At 43.0% G+C, this 20018-nt stretch overlaps 1 protein-coding gene across 2 annotated transcripts in view; it reads right to left on the reverse strand.

The window, feature by feature from the left end:
- KDM4B (lysine demethylase 4B) overlaps nt 1–17535 on the reverse strand; it is a 93909-nt gene extending 76374 nt beyond the window's left edge. For both annotated transcript variants that reach the window (XM_064497559.1, XM_026105934.2), the window contains exons 1-4: nt 17357–17535; nt 3775–3937; nt 1750–1925; nt 310–424 (exon numbers count right to left, since the gene is read on the reverse strand). In XM_064497559.1, coding sequence (XP_064353629.1) covers nt 310–424; nt 1750–1925; nt 3775–3937; nt 17357–17520 — 618 coding nt within the window. In that variant the 5' untranslated portion in view covers nt 17521–17535. The remainder of the gene's footprint in view (nt 1–309; nt 425–1749; nt 1926–3774; nt 3938–17356) is intronic.
- Nucleotides 17536–20018: the final 2483 nt, after the last annotated feature.

Raw genomic sequence — 20018 nt, forward strand, 5'->3', positions numbered from 1 at the left:
CAAGTTTTACAGAGACTTCTCCCAGAGGCTCCATAAGAACTCAACTAAAAATCAATCTTTGTCTAATTTTTCTAGTAAGTCTAAGGATTATCATAGATTCCATTGACTCCGTCATCCTGAATCTCTGGGGAGGGATGGAAGTTTAGTAACATTTTCCTAATGAGGGAAGAATAAAGATTTAAGTTGCCTTTTCAAGGCTGCTAAATCTGGTAACTCATTCTGAAGTACTACTACTAATGAGTAAACAGCAATAACGAAAAGTCAGTGTCCATAACATATATAGAAAAAAGAGCCAGACTTTTCACTTACTGAATCATACAGTGAGCCGCTGATATCAGCCCCATAAATTGGGGAGACAAATGTAAGATTCTTCCAGTACTTACGCTCCAAATCTTCAAAATCTTGATGGCGAGGAGTACAATACCTGATAAAAATGTAGAAAAGGTAAGGATCTAAGAAGTCTCAAGGAACATTCATCAGAGACTGATAAACAACTGAAAAGCAGCATGCATTTCTCAGCTTTGTGAAAGGCCTCGTTGGAATAGGCACTCCTAACTTTTAAGGAGGGAAAAAGACATGAACTGTAGCTCGTGCAGCAGATTCTAGGGAGAGACACAGTAAAAGCAGACATGCAACAGTGAAAATCGATCCCCTTGTGTTTTTATAGCATCCTCCACCAAATTATCTCAAAGCAATGTACAAAATATCAACAAATTATCTGGACTTGTTACCACACCTTAAAAGTATGTTATATTCAGCATAGGAAGAAATTGAAGAAAAAAATAAGGTGGATTAATATCACGTTGTAGTGCAAGGATACAGCCAAGCACACAACTCCAGTCTTTTTGTTTCCAGTCCTGGAACTTAAGCTAGTAAAATTCCTTCCTTCTCTCATTTTCTAGGGCCTCTAAGCCTGAAAGTGCTCTAAAAGTAAAGGTAACTTTCAAAAGAGACACTCAGGAGGTTACTAAAGATGCGCTTCATTTTTAATTCTACTTAGATTCATATAATTTACTGCCTTTCAAATCTTTCTACAAAAACTCTTAGTGCCTATTGACAAAAAAAATAGCATGAGCATTTATGTGAAGCACCAGATCACCATCCCTAAGGATGCAGGAGATTAAGCTATCACACAAGTCACTGAACACAGGTAAAGCACTCATGTATATGTTTTACTAGCAATGTTTGAAGGTTGAATGCATGTTTGTCAGTGTTGCTTGAGTTAAAACCCTAGATACTCCAGAGCTCTGGGAAAGTGGATCGGCAAAAAGAACGCAACTGCAACTGCAACTTGCGTCAGAGTTAACTTATCTCAGCTAACTGAAGTGTTCTGCAATATTCCCAGTCACTTCAGAAGACATGTGTGCTACCAATATTAGCTCAGGTACTCCAAGATGCTGATATTTGTACCTCAGCAATGGAACACATTTTCAAGACAAACATTCATAAACCGAGAGCTCTTCTTTGGGTCTCAAGACATTTTTTCAGGGATATTCTTAGCCAAAGACTGACTTCAAAGAATCTTTCTATACCAATTCAAAAAAGATATCAAAGATACTTCAAGAGCAACCAAGTTATAAACTTGTTTGAGATTCTGGACTTAAAATTTCAAGAAAAAGCCATTTCCACCAAAATGCTTCTGATTTAACAAAGCTGGCTGCATTTTCTTTTCAGTTTGTTTTTAGAAAGAAAGGCTTTCCACAGAACTCCCCTGTTCACAACACAACGCAACACTTAACACTAACATACTTCTCGCTATTAGCCAGACGCCGGTACTCTCCCACAGTCATTGGTTTCTTCTGTATATTATACTGGGTGAATAACCCTGACTGTCCAGTAACCACCTGCTGAATAGGAGCTGGGATAACCATATCGTCTATATCATCGTAGGTTTTTCGAGGTTTCCATTCCTTGGGAGGAATCACCTGGAAGAGGAGAGAAAAACAAACAAACAAACCTTCACAATAGGCAAACGCTTAACTTTTACTGTGAAAAACACATTTAAGCAGAAGGTATTTCATCCTGCTGCTCTAGGATATCAAATAACCGCACCATCTCAAATAACCAGCACATAAGACAAGCCACCTGTTCTGAAGTCGCTGAAATACAGGATTCGCTAACATCATTAGAGGGCTGATAGCTTCTTTAAAACTCGGAAACCTCACAATCCTGTTGCGTTACTGCTGTTGCTGTTTCTGTATCTGTAGGTGACACACCAGGGTTCCAAATAGCTCTTTAAACAAAAAGGGGCAGGGGGTGGAGAAGGACAAAAGAAAACTGCGGGGAGCATGCCCAGAACTCTTTCCCCATCCTTAGAGGCTCTGCAAAAAACTGCTATAAAGCAGTGCTGAATCTAGAAGAAAAAGCTTTGATTTTGAAGAAAACAGCTGCCAACAATTCTAGGCTCAAGAAGAGAGAACAATCGGCAGAACACTCAGTGAGCATGCAGAATGAAGAAAATGCATCTGCAATCTAACTTGGTATATGGATTTACCAAAAAAAAGCTATGGGAATAGAAGCACAAGTTATTGATTTTCATGGGCACGGTTCCTCTGGGATATGATGAGCTCTGCTTCCATTAACAGGTTTTGAACTGCAGTCACAGTAACCAGACACAAAGATTAACTTGAAATGCTGAGATTTAGTCCTACAGGTAGTCATTTCTTTATGACATCTGGAATTCACCAGCAGCCTTTATTAAAATAATCTACCCTACTGGTCTCCCAGAATGTAACTGCTAGTACACTTGAGTGGACAAGGAAACATTTTACAGAGAGCTTTTTATCAGTACCCAGCTCTATTTAGAACTGTAATAAAAACAGTAATTGACCTATGTTTTAACAAAAAGTAAATATTATTTTATGCCTAACAGCTTTACCTTTCTCCTCTGCTTTGCTTTATTAAGTTCTGCTAAATACTACATGTACAACTGCCTTGTCAGGACAAATGAATCTCTCAGCCTATGGTGCAACAAGACACAGCCACAGAAATAATCTTTCTATTCAGTTAGTCCTGATTTTTTCCAAGCACCTGTAGGCAAAGTACTGAAATGCAAAAGCTTCACATGAAGAGTTCTCTTAATGTTTCATCCAGTTTCAGGGTAAAACAGGAATGAGGAGAAGAGATGGACAGAGATTTCTGACCTAGCTAGACAGCTATTTTCTGAAGGTTAAAATAAGACTTTCAAATACCTTTCAGGACCACACGTATACAGGATACATTTACAGGTCCAGATTCAAGCTAGCATAAGGTAGTAGTTCAGAGCATAAGAAGAGTAAAAGTTTGTACCAATTCATATGGATATAACTTAACATACATCTTAGGGTCTCTTCACCATCCGAACTTAAGTAGGCTTCAAAAACTTGATCCTTTACCCTACACTGGGGAAGCTGAAGACCTCACACCTCCAGCCATTGAGGACCACAGCTATCTGTATCTATATCTCAGTAACAGGATCAGGACCTGGAAGTACCCTTATTCCAACTCTGGAAGCGCTGGGAACATCTTTGTTTTCCCGTTAGGGAACAGGTGAAGACCTTCTTTAAATAAAAGCTTCTTTTACTCTTATGAAAGGCCTGAAATCCCTCCCCCTTTCCTCTGTAGCTAAATCAAAACACAGAAATAGCAAGTTCAATTTCCAAAGCAGTGCTCCGCCTCACTACATGTAAGAAAACTACCTCCGAGTGATATTATTTCACAGATACCTTACTCAAGATACACAGTCAGAAAAGTGCCCTCCAGATAACTTCCAATACCCAAACGAAGGCAACTCACCTTGGCGAGCCCTGCTCGGTGAGCTCCTTGTGACTCCATGAAGGCAATGTATTTCCCGAAGTCCCGAAACTCCTCAAGGGTGGGACGAAAGGTCATGATCTTACAGCTGGGGTTCTGCGGACTTGGAGTTTCAGACCCCATATTTCTAGTACGGCGGCAACACCTGAACAGTGAAAACAAAAAGGAAAGAAATAAAGAGAAGAACAGAGAAGAGAAGCAGGAGAAAAACTTTCTTTTCCTTCAATATTCTCTAATAAATCTCACAGAAATGCCTGGGCATGTTTTCCACTCCCCCACTAATGAGAGTGCACTTCAGGTATCCTCTAACACAGATTTGAAGGGCTTCTGACCAAAAATCCACTTAGTCTATTTGTTATAGCAGGGCCCCAGGAAGGGCCAAATATCAAGGAACTCCACTAAGTCTTCTAGGCACTTCACTACTGGTTTTCTGTGAAATGAGCTCAGATACTGTAGCAAGTGACAGACCTCACTTCTGAAACAGGGAACATCACTGCGACGAACTCTCATTTCCACACCAGAAAACGCCACACTGCTATAAATGTGTATTTATACTCGTGTAAACAAACCTATACTCAAGAAGGCCAGAAGAAACCGTGCTACATTAGCGATGCCCTGGTATCATCTGAGCGTTCAGATGTGGCCTAACTATAGTCAACAGTCTGCACATTCTGCCCCCTCCATTTATTGTAAGAAATAGTGTGTCATTAAAATGGCAGTCGAGGACAGCACGCTTTTCACTGAATGCATACATGGAACTGGCCTTCGTAAGCTTATGCTAGACACTTCCAAGGCAAACAAAAAGTTTTAATGACTCTTCAGCGGCAAACATAACTATGGGAATACTCTCCAAGTCTGAAAAACAGACCTAGTACATACAATACAGTCGAAACATCACTAGAGGGCACTACAGGATTTTAAATGAAAAATACAACGTGCTGCAATACTACGTCAAATGTGACTTCTAAATCACAAGTAAAGTAGGTTTGGATTTAAGCTGATTTTGAATTAGACAAAAAGTATTGCAGATACTACTAAAAATATTCTTTGTGTTGGGGGGGAAAAGACAAAATAAATAAAAGACACACTGCTATATCAATCCTTTAAGCATTGAGTGTGGCAGAAGACTTGTTTCCAAAGAGACTGTAGATACCCTCTCTTGACTCCTACAATTAAAAAATATCATGCACTGATATGGACAGACCCAGTACCCAGCTCTCCCAAGGCATCAAAGTTTCTTTTACAATTTTAGTTGAGTAAAACAGTTTTCATTTCAAAGGCAAATCAACAATTGCTACTTAAAAGTTAAAAATACTGTCAGAACAACTTCTATGCAAAATTTGTTTCAAAACGGTGGTCTGCAATTAAAAACTCTTCCCTAATGCAGACTCAAAAAGACTCGTACATAAAGCAGAGGCCTCTCTCGCGCTCCCCCTATCCACGAGCCTCTGCCTGCCGTCTCCGCAGCTGCAGCGTTATCATCTCCCTTAACTCGACACGCTGTCAGAAGAGCACTTCCAAAGGAAGGAGCCAGAGATGCAAGTGGCAGTCCATAACAACATCAAAGTATAAACTCGAATATTGTAAAATAACCCAGAGAAAAATCATCCGAGGAAAGGGATACGATTTTGCTTCCTTCACTCCTCTCTCCTTCAGTAATTTACAGATGCTTCTAACAACTGCTTTTCTAAAAGAAATTGTTGCAGTCTTCAGTAAATAGGTCCTTTAAGCAACCACTTCCATCTTCAGTGTGGCTGTGCTTGAAGAGATTTCTAACCTCGCGATATAGAAAAGGTTCTGCCACATTTCAGGGTCAATGCTTTAAAATAAGGAATATATTTGATCTATGCCTGCAAGAGCAATTTACTACACAACCGTTTTACAGAAATGCAAAAAGGAAATAGGACCTCCTGTTCCCAAGACAAACCCCCGGAGCTGATAAGCATCAAGCCCAGGGCATCCATCAACTGGAAATTTCCTCCAAAGTATTTTAAGAAAACATTATCCACTATAAAAGTATGGCTGATTCTACTGAAGAGTCCAAAGTAAAGGAAAAGTGAATATTCGAGAAGTGGGACACACACAGAAACCATCCCCAAACATCTATTCAGACACAGCCTTGGTGAGAATACTTTGGCTATTTTTAAACTAGGCCTAGAAATGACATGCAAGTTCAAAAAAGCAGGATGAACAAAGCTGTACATCAGTACTGCGCACAGGCTGATCTAGAGTCTCTGGCATAGGGTAAGAAGCTCAAATTCCTTCCTGAGGAGGATCCTTGCCAGTACCATCTGCTCCAGGGATGCCGTCCCAGGATTTGCAGCTTTACTTTAGACTCACAACCGCAAAAGGAGTAGACAAAGCCAGGTTTTATCCCATGTTTTCTCAAGATTATCTCCAACAACTCCAATGTTTCTTCCACGTGCTGGGAGTGAATAATCAAAACACATGCTCCAACAGAGCAAAAAAAAAGAAAAATCAAAAAATACTTCATGCGAAGATAATCACTGTTGTTGCAACATGTAATAAAGTGTTTATTTGCATCAGTACAGGAAATGTCATTCAATATTCTGGAACTTTATAGTGCAGAGCAAGTAAATTAGATTTTGCCATGTTTAACCCAATCTCTCTACTCTAAGGAGAATCTTAACATGAACCCTAGACAGTATTTGCTGTAACGTACGCTCACCTGATTAAAGTATTAAAAAGCTAACCATGGAGCTCGTGAGAAGGGAGAATCAGTTCACCTACTCTTCTTCACCTACAAGAAGTGCAGCAAAGCCCCTGGGTGTAAACGACTTCCCATCACCAGCCACGTGCTCCTCTACCGGAGACGTACAGAGCTTGAAACACCCAAGTCACAGAGAAAGCTTCTGGGAGAAGAGGATTTCTCTCTCTTTCACAACTGCTTTGCGAGTAACTGCAAACGGCAACACTAACGTAGTCTGGATAACCAGTGGCACTATTTATTGTTAGCTCCTTCTCAGCTCCCCGTCACACGGATCCCAAGGCACGAGGGGAGCAGGACTAGCAGGAGGGCTGCTGATACAAACCGTACTGCGCTACAGCTACACAGTGTGTAATTTTAAGGAGATATTCTCAATAAAACCAATCACGAGCATCAGTGAGAAAGAATTCACAGCAGAATTGAACTACTCTGAGAACACTAAGCCCATTTTTCATTCATAGCTCTGCACTCCACGGCTAAGGCACGGATGGTGACAATGCATCTGAACAGACTCTACTCTCATTATTAATACTGAAAAGGACAATTTTGCAGAAAATTCTTAGCCCTCTATTAGATCTTGAAAAGAAGTATTAAGGCATTTTTCTCACCAGGGTGCATTCAATTTCTTTGTAAGACAGAGTAACAACCTGAAATGTTTCAAGTATCTTCTAATTTGCAATAGCTGTAAGGAGACACTACAATGCGTCTCCAGAGAGGTGATCTCAGCGGACACAAAAAGCCGAGTTTTTAATTTCAATGACTTGTACGTGAGACTTTTACCTCTAAAATTGATGTGAACCAAGATACTTTTGTGACTGAAATTCTACACCTGTTGATTTGTACGGCATAGAAAAAGCCTAAGAAACCCAGCTGAGATCAACGACTTCTGCTTGCTAAAGTCCCTACCAACTTCTAGAAAGGGGAATACTTGCTTCCAGCAAAGAGCTTGGGACTTCTAAAGCGGTTCCCTACTGCTCTAACAGTATTGATCTCTGAGAAATGGAATAATGCCAACTTATTCTCCTCAGGCTTTTGAGTTAGGCAGTAACTTTGACTAAAGGTAGCGAGTATTAATGGAAACAAATCTGTCTTTAGGCACCGTTGCTGGAGCTAAACGTTGTACGCATACCCAGGGTGAGCTCTAAGGGCATGCTTTTGCAAACGTAAAACAAACTTGTTCTGCTATTACTCCAACCATCCATCATCAGTCCCAAACAGAACAGGAAGAAACATGAATTTATGACAGAAGACAACTCGTTTTGTTCAGACAGTATCACAAGACCATCCTTAATCTTGCTAAAACAAACTCAGTATGCTCAAAAGGTATCTCCAGTTTCTTCAAAACACCTGAATGCAGGTACCTTCAGAGCCCTTTTAAAGAAGGCACCAGGTTTCTGTTTAAAGGTAAAACTTACACCCAAGGGACATGTGCCCCGTTACCATTTATATTGCTATATACAACTGGCAAAAATACTTCTGAACAACCTGCTGTCTCTCCAAAGGTGCAGTTTTCCAGCACCAATCTCACAAAACCTCCTACTGCTCTTTTTGTCAAAGGCTTTGAAGCCAGAAAACCAAAATTCAAAAAGCCAAAGGAAAAAGCCGTTCGGTACATATACCTACAGCAAAAAAAAAAAAAAGAAGCTGTAGGCACTCAAAACCTGGTATGCAAAACTGCCACCTGGAAGCCACAGGTAGCAAAAATAACTTTGTGAGACACAGAAAATACATGGCGCCCAGAATGACGCCGCAAGAGTTCATCTGCATTGCACGGGAAGGGCTGGGAAGCTGCACCGAAATATCCTCGCGCGCGCGCTCTGCCTTCGGGTGCCAGCCGGAGCAGGACACCTGCGCGGTAGCCCGCTCGCCCTCGCAGCACGCACACACCCTGGCACCGGTGCCACATCCCGCTGAAGGACAAGGACCGAAAGCCATTAAAATTCCACAGTACAAGCAAAGCCTTTGGCCGCGGCTCGAAGCAGGAGGAAGTGTCGCAGCAGTGTCCCCTTGGATGGCTGCTGGCCTCCCACCCGCGGCCATTTGTTCCTCTCTTGTGCCAAACACAATTTGTGGTGCCACAGGGTGAAATGGTACGGGACTGACTGGCTGCACGGCAGTGCCTTAAAATGAGCGTGTCGTCGCAGAGGCAGGGATTCTGCAAAGCCCCATCTCGCCCAACCACAGCCTCAGCACCACGGAAAGAGAGCTGCAGACATTGCAAACGGAGAAAAAGACTTAACAGATGAAACTTTTCCAGAAGGCACGACTATAACAGCATCTCCTCCTCCAACAGTCTCTCTTCCCCAACCAGGAGAGCTCTTCCACATGTGTAAATTGGAGTCTGCACACGCTCAAAAACAGACTGAGGGTCACTGGTGCTCTTCAATTCAATTGCCCTTTTATTACGGAAGGCTGAACCTACTAACACTTAATCTAATCAATGTGGACAACAAACATCACCGTGCTTGTAACATCAGTAAGACTGCTGTTAGCAGTTAAGAAAATTAACTTCCACAGCTCATTACACTACCTAAGGACAGTGAATTATACACCCTTACAGGAGCCCGTCTAAGGACAAGGTACTCCACAGCAAGGCAGGAAAAGACAAGTCCTAGATACAGAGAGCAAAAAAAAAAATGAAATGAATGAAATAGATGTAAAAAGACCTGATGAGGAGATCTAAGGGAGGAACATCTACATAGCTGAGATAACTGAAGACATAAAGAAGATGCCTTTCCAATATAAAACACCAAATGCATTAATATATAATAAATTATTTGTTTTAATGCTGAAAACATAGATGATCTCACTCCAGGGAAAGATTTGAATGCACTGGACTCCTGAGTAGAGGAATGCTGCTAACAGACCCACAGTTTACTGCTTTATTACTTCAGAAATATAAAGAGAAATACCCTATCTTAAGTAAACTTTTAAAATTATAAAAACAAACCTCTAAAACCTCTCTCTTCCTCCATTTTTCATTACAACCCATTGGATGTGTCACAACGAAGCTTTGCAGCACTGTGCAACACAATGTGAAATCAAATACAATGGTAACAAGCTCTCTAATCTTGTTTCAACACCCAAACCACTAGACCTCCAGGGTCCTTCCTTACCAACAATTTGCCTTGAAAATTCATGTTGATCCAAATACATCTACCCTGCCCTTTCAATAGGATGACTAGAAAAGGACAGGTTTGACTCATTTCAGCTTCTCTTAGTAAGACAGGCTGTACAGCATATTAAAGATCGCTCAGTAACTGCACATCTGCACGTACTTACCCACGCGACATGCCTTAATTCACTGCCACAGAGAATTAAGCTACCGTGCACTCAGCGCAGGGCAAAAGCACGCTGAGGGCATCACAGCAGAACGTTCAACACGCCAGAAATCCACCCTGACTTACCTCACAGTAACCTGTCTGTGCCTAGAGCCAGAGCTCATCTTTCCAAAGAGACCAAACCAGTAAGAAATGCATTGCTGTTTTCACCTACGTGTGGGCAAAGCGCTAGCAAAAACTGCTTCTATCAGCACTTGGAAAAGTGAAAACCTGTAAAAGAGACTCACACCTGGTCATTTATCTCACCATCCTCAATTAAACCATGTACCGAGTTGGTTTTATGCCCACTCTTAGGGAGACCGTGGCAAAGTCCAGCACTGATTAGGAGTATGACTTCAAATGGAGCGTGGGAGGAGGCAGAGCAGCCTCCCTCATTGCAGAAACCGAGGGGGCTCTCGGCAAAGATCAGCTTCCCTTGCAGAATCTAAAAGGCAGATAATCAAAGTAGCATTGCGAGAAATTAAGATTCACAACCTCACTGCGTGTGCTTACGTCTCTGCTCTTTGTCAAAAGGGCACTGAGAAATGCTTACAGGGGAACTTCTTCCTACTGCGACCTCTGCTACTGTGCCACGAACCACCCCCCGGGGCTCAGACCTTTAAGTTTTCTGGGGCTGCAGATACCCTTTAGGATTAAAAAAATAAAACAGGAAAGCTTGCCGTCTGCAAGTTTTGCGCAGGTCTACTTTAAGCCCCAGGCAAACTTAAAATGAAAGTAAGTTCGGTTTGAGAAAATAAATAAATAAATATATATATATATATATATGATCCTCAACTGAAAAAAATGGAAGGTTTCAAAAGAAAACCAAAAACAAAACACAGATTTCAATGGGCCTGAATTAACTTCTTCATCTGATTTGCTTAGTATTTCTGAGCGTTTTGAGGTATGAAAGTTAAGAATCCTGTTCACGAGAGTTTTTAGAATTTATTTTTAACCCGTTATTTGACTACTAAGCATTGTGTGCAAGCGCTAATGGAAACCCCATGTGTTTATTTAAAATGAGATGCCTTTGAGGAGCTCAGAGGGCAGATGCTTCTACTCCCAGCTACTTCCTCTCTCAGTAAGTCAACTAATTACAATCAAATTTACATCTAGTTTCTCATGAATCAGGCACTATCAAAAGTTTCTTAGCAGAAGACAAACAAACTGCTGCAAAACATCAAGCGTATATATAAATAGACTATACCTATCATTAGTTTCAGAGGAGAGCTCTGTATAACAACTATGGCTATGACAACTTTCATTTCTTCCCTCTTTACTCCCGAGTACTGAGTTACAACATGGGACTGAGACAGTGTAAAACAGTAAGTTTGCAGTTCACCATGTTCGTTGCTCAGCCCATTGTTTTAAATGACCTTTTTTTTCCCCCCACAAGATTACAGCAAGAATTTATAACACCTTTTCTGAAAATTTATTTATATATTCAGTTCCTTACGTTCTTAACCTCCAAACTGCTTTGAGCTTTGTATATCCTCCATAAGGTCTGAGTAAATGCAGCAGATGAAAGATTTGAGAAAGAGAAACAGAGAGAGATGACACTTACACCTAAAGGGCACCAGCAAGCACCCACTAGCCAAACTGATGAGTATCTATAGAGCTTAGGGGACTTATTTCACAAATTAGAGTATCTTCTGATGAATTATAAACTCCACATAAGAAAAAAATCTCACAAGGCTCCTCCAGAACTCCAGATGCTACTGTACTGAGAATCAAGCAGCAAACGTAGCTCATTAAAGTAAAATAAAGACTAATTATCAATAGCAGAATACCAAACTGCTTTTCCTTTCCCTCAGAACATCTTCTTAGCTGTATATGTGTACAGTTACTCACACATTTCTTCACACTGCAGCAGAATTATTTAACGTTGAATTCACAAACAGCATTTAAAAGCAGAAAATGTTTGGATTTAAGAGCAATAAATCTGTAAGAAACTAAAATAGTTCATTATTGCCTGAATCAATGTAGTCTACAGCCTTCTGTAATATTTATTTCTGACTAAATTTGGAATCAGTACACAACTCCCCCCCCCCCCAATTTAGTGTTTTATTGAATAGGAAAGGTAAACTAACACTAAAAAAAAGCAGTTACCATACTACTACTATTGAGACAGAATCTGGATCTAGGTATGCCACAAATTTCAGTTTGCCATTTGTCACAGTAGGGTATAGAAACAAAAACCAGAAAGCAAAAGGAAAAAAAAAAAAAAAAAAGCATTTCATCTGGATTGGTCCTCTTGAGATTCAGCCTGATTGCTCTTAGGGAACATGAGAGGAATGCTCTCTAAGCTAAAATGGATTGAATTAATTCTCCCTTTAAAATAAGGCCCAAGAATGTAGTACATGGAGCCATATTTTGCTCACACTGCTGTATGTTTTAGGATAACCATGTTTAGGAACTGTTTTCTGCCCAGTACCACCTACACGGAGCTACATTAACTCAAATCTCAGAAGCGCTACTGGGACTTGCCATCTTTGACGCCAGGTGTACAATACAGCTTGGGTCCACTTGGCTGGAACACGAACACCACCACTTAGGAGCTCCCTATTTCAAACTTCAAGGCTACAATGAAAAGAGAATCTTTTTCTCAGACCTGGAGTAATTGAGGGGGGGGGGGGGGGGGAAAACACCTCTTTTTTATATTCCTAATTAGTCAAAACAAGAATTCAAAGTCTCATTCCACAACACTCGAATCCAAGGCAGCACTGCTGTAAACCTCAAAATATTTTGAAGTAACCCACAGTGTATTACTCTTATTACTTATCAGCAAGTGTATGCATTCCAGAAAACTTGATTACTGCACCACTTCACACAAAAACGTAATTCCTATATCAGATTAATAGCTTAATGAGGACTAATTCCCAAAAGTCTTCCTTCGGCAAACCTGCAGCAATCGTCTCAGTAACTCGTTCAATTTCTTTTCTAGGTTATATCTCAGATTTTTGTAAGACAGAGTTGAAATTTCAACAAATTAGCCAGTCAGAGTAGGGATTGTTGGAAATACTTTTTACAGCAAAAAGTAAAATTTTGGTTGCACTCCTGCACAAGGTGCTTGTAGGTCCTGCCTCGAGTGGGTGTGACACACTGACCCAGATCCCAGGCTTCAGAGCAGCTGCATTGCCAGAAAATTATCTACTGAGGAAGAGATTGAGAAAGAGGAAAAGCCAGCAGGAAGAAGAACAGGATCAAGAAGCAGCATATACCTCATGCAACTCCAGAAACATGCTTTAGCGAGAATATCTATCCTGGACTGCACCTGTAAATAACTTAAAATATTCATATTCACAGAGAATAGGGAAAAAAAATCAACAGTCTTCTGGTATGTGTTATATAAAGTCTTTATCTACATAATCATTTCACACTTTTTAATCACAACTGTGTTTGAAAGGAGTGATGCTTTAGAACCTAAATTAAAGCAAAATCTGTGAGAAAAACAGGCTACTTCCTCATACGCTTCGAGGTAACGTTAAACAAAATTTAATCTCTCATAGCTGGTAAGTTCTCCAGCCCAATTTTACCCACTTCTCTCTGGAACATACAGCTTCAAGTCTTGACATATACATTAAAGCCAAAGAAGCCCTGGTTGTTTTGCCAACATAGAACAAATACAGCATACCTCACATAAATTTCTTATATACCACCAAAAAAAAAAAAAGAAAGTCCACCAAAAGCCTTTCCACTACTCTGACTACATATCAGAAATTGCAATAACATCAGTTCTAACTAGGGATCATCAGAACATCTCAAGAGAGCATCTTAACACATCGTCAACTTGCAATATTATCTTTCTAGGCCATATTCAAGTACAATCTTTCTTTTTTTTTCAGATAGGCTTAGGAAACAATAACCCTGCATGTTCCAAAAAACTGGGAGACGTGGCTTGTTCATGAGCCTTCTGAAACAGCAGGAAAAATCTATTAAGTTGCAAGCCACTTCTGCCATGATCAAGGCATACGATCTTACGTGACACGAAAGTAGTACAATCAGGCACAAATGTGTTTTCCTGGGCTATCAGCCATCCAGTAAGAACATGTTTGAGAAGCTTCATAATTTATAAAAGAGAATGATTTACTCCATGAAAATATAAATGAAAATAAGCACTTTAATAACTAACCCACAGTAATAACTGACTAGACACATAAGTCATGATAAGACACAACATATTCGGTCCAGAAGAAAAAAAATCTTGATAAGCAACGATCAGTTTAGTGAAGAATACTGAAAAGGAAAACATACCTTTCTTACTCTGCAATGATCTTATACAGAGAATGCTAACAGGATATTAAAATCATTAAACCAATGTGCTATGACAACATTTTTGCCAATATTTTGCAGCATTCTAGGATTTCACAGTTTGCTAATGCATCAAACAGACAAACCATCTTCTGGTTTTTTTTTAAACAGAAGGCGAACAAATTATTTAAAACCATACCTTGCAGGACCACAGAAAATCCTGACAGCACCCAAACATTATTAAGCAAATCCCTCACTTACAGTGACATATTTAGCCATCATCCATCTTTGAAATTAACAGATGCTATATCGCGAGTAGTGCTGCATATAGCACAAGCAGACAATGAAGGGACAGACAGTAAGAGACATTACAGACCCGTTTCAATACAAGACAAAACATTAAAATGTGAGTCAGGAAGGGTGAAAAATTCACCAGTCTGCAGTTCTTCTGTATTGCCTGGAATTAATAAAAATGAAATAAAGTTTCCAGTTCTTGTAACTGCAAAGAGACTTTCACAATGTGCTAACTGGTGCATGGTTGTCTCAGCCTGCAGCAAGTCAGCGCTATTAAGTGTGAACTTCCCTATTCGTTGTAATGAGCTGTAAACTTAGGAGCCTAATTACAACTACTTGAATACCAACACATTGTTTATCGCATCACAGCTGAACATCCTACAAGAAAAAACCATAGCTATTAATAAATGTACAAAAAAACACATAGCCAACATGCTGATCCAGCGTGGCTGGACAAACTGCTTTTCTTTACCCACATAAAATTTCTCAAGTCATGTTCTACAAAGACAGCTTAGAACTTTGAATACTTGCATATACTTTTGATAATTTAAAATGCTTAGCGTCTGCAGATCAGTAAGAAAATCACCCTATCTACTTTATCTGTTAAATGACAGGAGAGGATAGTATCACTGAAAATAGTTTTCATTAAATTTGTTCCAACAGCAGTTAAGTTCACTATGCCAACTTACGGCATATTACGCCAGTAAATTATTTTGTCTGGGACCAATAACTAGTATTCTCTGCAAAAAGTAGGTGGGATTCTCTGTCAAAGGACATCCTTCAATCAATTTCTCATGAAAAAACTGATGAAACTTCTTATATAAGGTATTTTTAATATATAAATACATACATACATATATGAGGTCTTACCTGTAAAAGACTGCATTCATTCTTAGGTCAAACTTTGCATGGAGGATCTGTGTGAGTACTTTGTTCTTTCTCCCACATGTTCTAACTTCATGATGTAACTGACTTTTTTTTTTTTTAATATAAGATCATATATACTTATATATTTATATACATATATTCTTACTGAATTACCTACTGTTTGAGTGAATTATCTCTTTTCAGCGAGCAAAAAAGGAATAATACATTACTGAGTGCTGGGCACTATTTCCCTTTCAGAAAAAGTTTCAGCGAGTGTCTTAACTGTGAACAGTAGTTCTGAAACAGCAAATCAAGTACCTCCACCTACATATACTTTGCATCGGAGTAACTCCCACCACGAATGGCAAAGAAACTGCCACTGATTCCTTCTGGCACTGGAGGAATCAAGTCTACCTGTCCCAATGTCTTCAGTCACTAAAGGAGAACCTAGGAACTTGCTGTCGAAAAGCAGCTGCCCCCATGTACGCCCACAATTCTTGTATGTAATTACTGAAATGTAACTGTAAGTTTCATATTGTAGTCTTAATACCTCCAGTGACTACGTGGGTTTTAACAAAACAGTAGAAAAATACTAGAAAATAAGTCCAAACCTCAAAAACAGAAGAGTCCATAAGGAAGAAATGACTTTTTTGTAGAGGAGGGGGGGAAAAAAAAAAAAAAAAACACACACTATTTATAGGTTTTAGATAAATGACGTTCCTTAAAATTGACTCATTTTGCTTAAAGAACAACTTTTTCCAATTTAACTTTGGAAGGGTTCAACATAATGTGATTAGGTATTTACATTGCCCAAGCACAAAGCCAACCTAGTCACGGACCAAAACTCCAGCGCTCCAGGCTTTAGACAGCAGTAGAAAACAGTTTGTGTCCCTGAACAGCATCTGTTCTCCACAGACGCTTTTATAAAATGCACAAAGTTTAAAAACATGCACAAAACCAAAACTAACTCCCAACTTTAACCCCTCAAAAGAAAGGGGTTCTAAATAGTCTTTCTGCAATATACCTAGCTCCTGTGCAGCTATACGGACCATCTTAAAGGGGAAAAAAAATCAAAGACAGCTTTAAAGGAAAGCATAAGTACCACCTTAATAAGAAGGGTTTCCTGAATAGTTTCCCCTTCCGCCAAGCACTACATCGCAGAAGAAAAGAACCTCATGTGTTTTCTGCCCGTTTAAAAAATGCAGCTGAGCAGTTAACAGCAAGGGAAAGTCAACAGCGCAGGACCGGACAATTTCCGTGGACAGTAACTGCTCAGGAGCCGGGCATCTCACTTTTTCGTGGCGCAGCGTTTGTGCTTAGGACCACCGGACAAGCGGAAGGAACCTCTGTGTATAAAAGCAGAGGTTTCCACTAGTGCTGGGATTATTAAGGTGGGGGGAGGCTAGTTTTGCCCGAGACTTTGACAGTCTCGGAGGAAGGGGGGGGAGGCCGCTGTCATATCCCAGCTCTCAGCTCTTCGCTAGACCCAGGCCTTCTGCAGGCTGCGGCGGGATTAAAGCCCGGATCCACCGGCAGCACGAGCTGCGCCCAGCGGCGAGGACTCCCTGCCGCAAGCCGGCAGCCAGCTGATTTATTATTCACCCGTACGAGCCCAGCGCGACCCGCAGACGCGCTGCCCGCCGAGACGCCGTTGCGGCAGCCCGAGCCGGGAGGGCCCCCCCCCCCAGGACCCCCCACCAAAATCAACAGGAACAAATAAACCCCCCGGCGGAAGCGGCCCCCGCGGCGGGGCCCGAGACAAAGCGGGGCCGGAGGTGCGGGCCCGGCCGCCCCGGCCCCCGCCGCGAGGAGGAGGAGGAGGCGGCAGGCCGCTGCGCGGAAGCGACGGGCAGAGCCGCGGCCCGGCGCCGAGGAGGGGCGGCGGGGCAGCGCTCGGCGCCGGCAAGGCCCCGGGGCCGCCGCGAGGGGGAAGGTCGGCGGGGACGGAGGGCGGCGGGGACGGAGAGCAGCGCGCCCGGAGGGGGGCGGCAGCGCCGGGCCGCGGGGGGTTAAAGCGCCCCGGCCCCGGGGGTGGAGCCGCGGGCGGCGGCCGCGGAGGCAGGCCCCGCGGGGGGAGGGGGGCAGGCGGCGGCCGCCCCCGTACCTGAGCCCGCGGCGGTTCCCCGCGGCGGCGGCGGCCCCGCGGCTCCCGGTCACCACAGCGCCGAGCGGCCCGGCGCGGGGGGCAGAGCGGAAAAGGTGGGCGGCCGGGGATATCGGCGATGCCCCACGGGCAGCACCTGCTGCCCGCCCCCTTGCCCTGCTCATTGGCTGCTGTCGCCACCACCTCCGCGTCGATTGGGAGCACGGCTGCTGAGAGGCAACCGCTGCGGCCCGTGGCGCTGCTAGGCACCGAACAACAAGGCGAGGAGCCTTCCTGATTGGTGGAGAACGCTGGGGCAACGGCCCGCCTACCAACAGGCAGGACAGCCGGCCGTTCTCGCGTCGCTCAGCCCCTCCCTACCAATAAGGAACGGCCGAGAGGAGGCGGCGGCCCGCCCCCGGCAGCCATTGGGCGAGAGCGGGGCAAGGCGGGCGGCGATAGGCGGCGCGGGATGCCTGTCAGCCGTCCGCGGCCCTGCGCTCCGGCTGGGGCGCAGAGCGGTGAGTACGTGAGGAGCCGCACAGCAGCGCGCGGGCGGGTTGGGGGGGGGGGGGGGGGGGGGGGCGCTGCGGCCGCCCTGCGCCAATGGGGCGGGGAGGCCCCGCCCCCCGCAGCGCCTCATGGCGGCGAGGGCAGGTGGGAGCCGGGTCTGGCCCCCTCCCGCAGCGGGGAGGCCGAAGAGTGGCGCCCCAGCACCACCCCCATCATCCCCTTCCCACTCACCCCCTGGCATCCCCGGGGCGTCCCATCACCACAGCCCGCGCTGGGCCCGGCCCCGAGGCTTCTGGCCCGCAGTGTTGCGCCCCATGGCGGGCTTCACCCTGAGGTAAATCGGCATCGCCCCCAGGCTGTGGCGCAGCGGGGGCAAAGCGGGCAGGCTTCGCGCCCAGGCGGCCTGAGCTTGCCTTCAACACAGCCCCAGGACAGAGCTGGTGGCGCCAGCCCTGCAATGAAAAGAAAAAAGCCACGCTACCTCGTGGAATTACCATAAAAAAAGATGAGCGGTTGAGCTGTTTCGCGTTCAAGGTTTTACAGAAGTGCGGTAGCATTTTTAGGTTCTCTGGAGCTGCAACACCTGAATAGGTTGGTTCCCACACACATACTGTTCTCTCATGCTCATGACTCGAGGAGCTAGAGCTTTAAAGAGAGGAAAAAAAATTAGTCATCAGCTAGCAGCACTGCACCATCTCCTCATGCCCCCAACAGTTCCTTCATTAAGATCAGAGGGTTTTACCTACACTTCACTCCCATTTCCCACCCCCTAGCTACAGCAATACCCTGCTATCACTGTGCAGCTGTTTTCGGAGGGGTGGTGGGTGGCATTTTGACAGAGTTCATGGCTGGGAGGTTTTGGCAAGGCTGTCCGCAGTTTGCACCTTCTTCTGCGGAGGCTACTGTGATCCAGGAGCTACAGGTTGCCCTGACTGCCCGCTGTACCTGTGTGCCTGTTACCAGGGCTCCCGGCCCTCCTCGCATCCCGCCTCTCCAGCCGTCCATCACCGCAGAGGAACAGATAGCCTTTTCATACCCGCTGCACTTACACAACCGTGGAAGCCTGCCAGGGTAAAGTATCAGGGGCATTTTTTAATTTGCGTCCAATTAAATAGTGCAGACCATGGATTCTGTACACTGGCTGGGGAGCGAGATGGGAATTCCCAAAATAGAAGGAAGATCCTTGTATTGTTTTTCAGCATTGTTATTCTGGCTTCCTGATTCCTTATCTACCAATATTCATTTTACCAAGTCACATGCTGGATGTTTACCCTGTAGAATTCCATAACAAAAGTGTATACCTACAAAATGCATACACAAGTAACGTACAAGAAAGAAAAGCATCATCCAATTAATGGTCTCTGACACTACAAAAGCAACCCATTCCTATCCAAAGCCATACACCAGCTCACCTCCACATTTACAGCACAGTAATTCTGCTACTACAGCTTTATGTTAGAGATCTACAAGCCTAAAGTTATAAATTATTGACATTGCACTGAAGTTCTAATTTATGGTAAATAAACACTAAAAAATAGAAAACTACACTGAAAGCTTGTGTAGGAAAACAGTTTTCCAAATTCCATATAATAATAAAAAACAACATACTAAGGAATTCATTGCAACAGATTCTCCTTCTATTTACACACACACACACACACACACACACACACACACACACACACACTCTCCCATCCTCAATTTCCCCCACCCCCAAATTCTTGTCATTACAATATATAATGAAAAGCAGGACAATTTCAGTAAAAACATCTGAAATTGGAAATGTGCAAGTTCTCTAAAGTTAACACTGACCTGAAAATATACTGATTTTAAAGAGGGCAGATTAAGTGACAGTTGTACAATTTCACAGCTTTCATTTTCAACATCTTAAATGCCTGTGTTCTTCATTTACTTCAGCTGCATTTGTCTATGAAAACTAAATGTTTCTCCATTTTGAGAAGTTGATAAGGATGCTCACACTAATTGCTGTGAACACCTCTAATGCAATACAACATGGCAGTTCTAACAATTTTTTCTTCATTAAATATGCAGCCAATTAGATTCCTACTTCACATTTAGATTTCCACAGCACTAAAACCTAATGTAACTTACTCCGAAAAGGTGGACAGATTTGGGGAGTCCTGTTTTGCTTTTTTAAGTTGAAAAGAAT

Source organism: Dromaius novaehollandiae, chromosome 25 (assembly GCF_036370855.1).
Source record: "Dromaius novaehollandiae isolate bDroNov1 chromosome 25, bDroNov1.hap1, whole genome shotgun sequence".
In the NCBI taxonomy this organism is placed as follows: Eukaryota; Metazoa; Chordata; class Aves; order Casuariiformes; family Dromaiidae; genus Dromaius; species Dromaius novaehollandiae.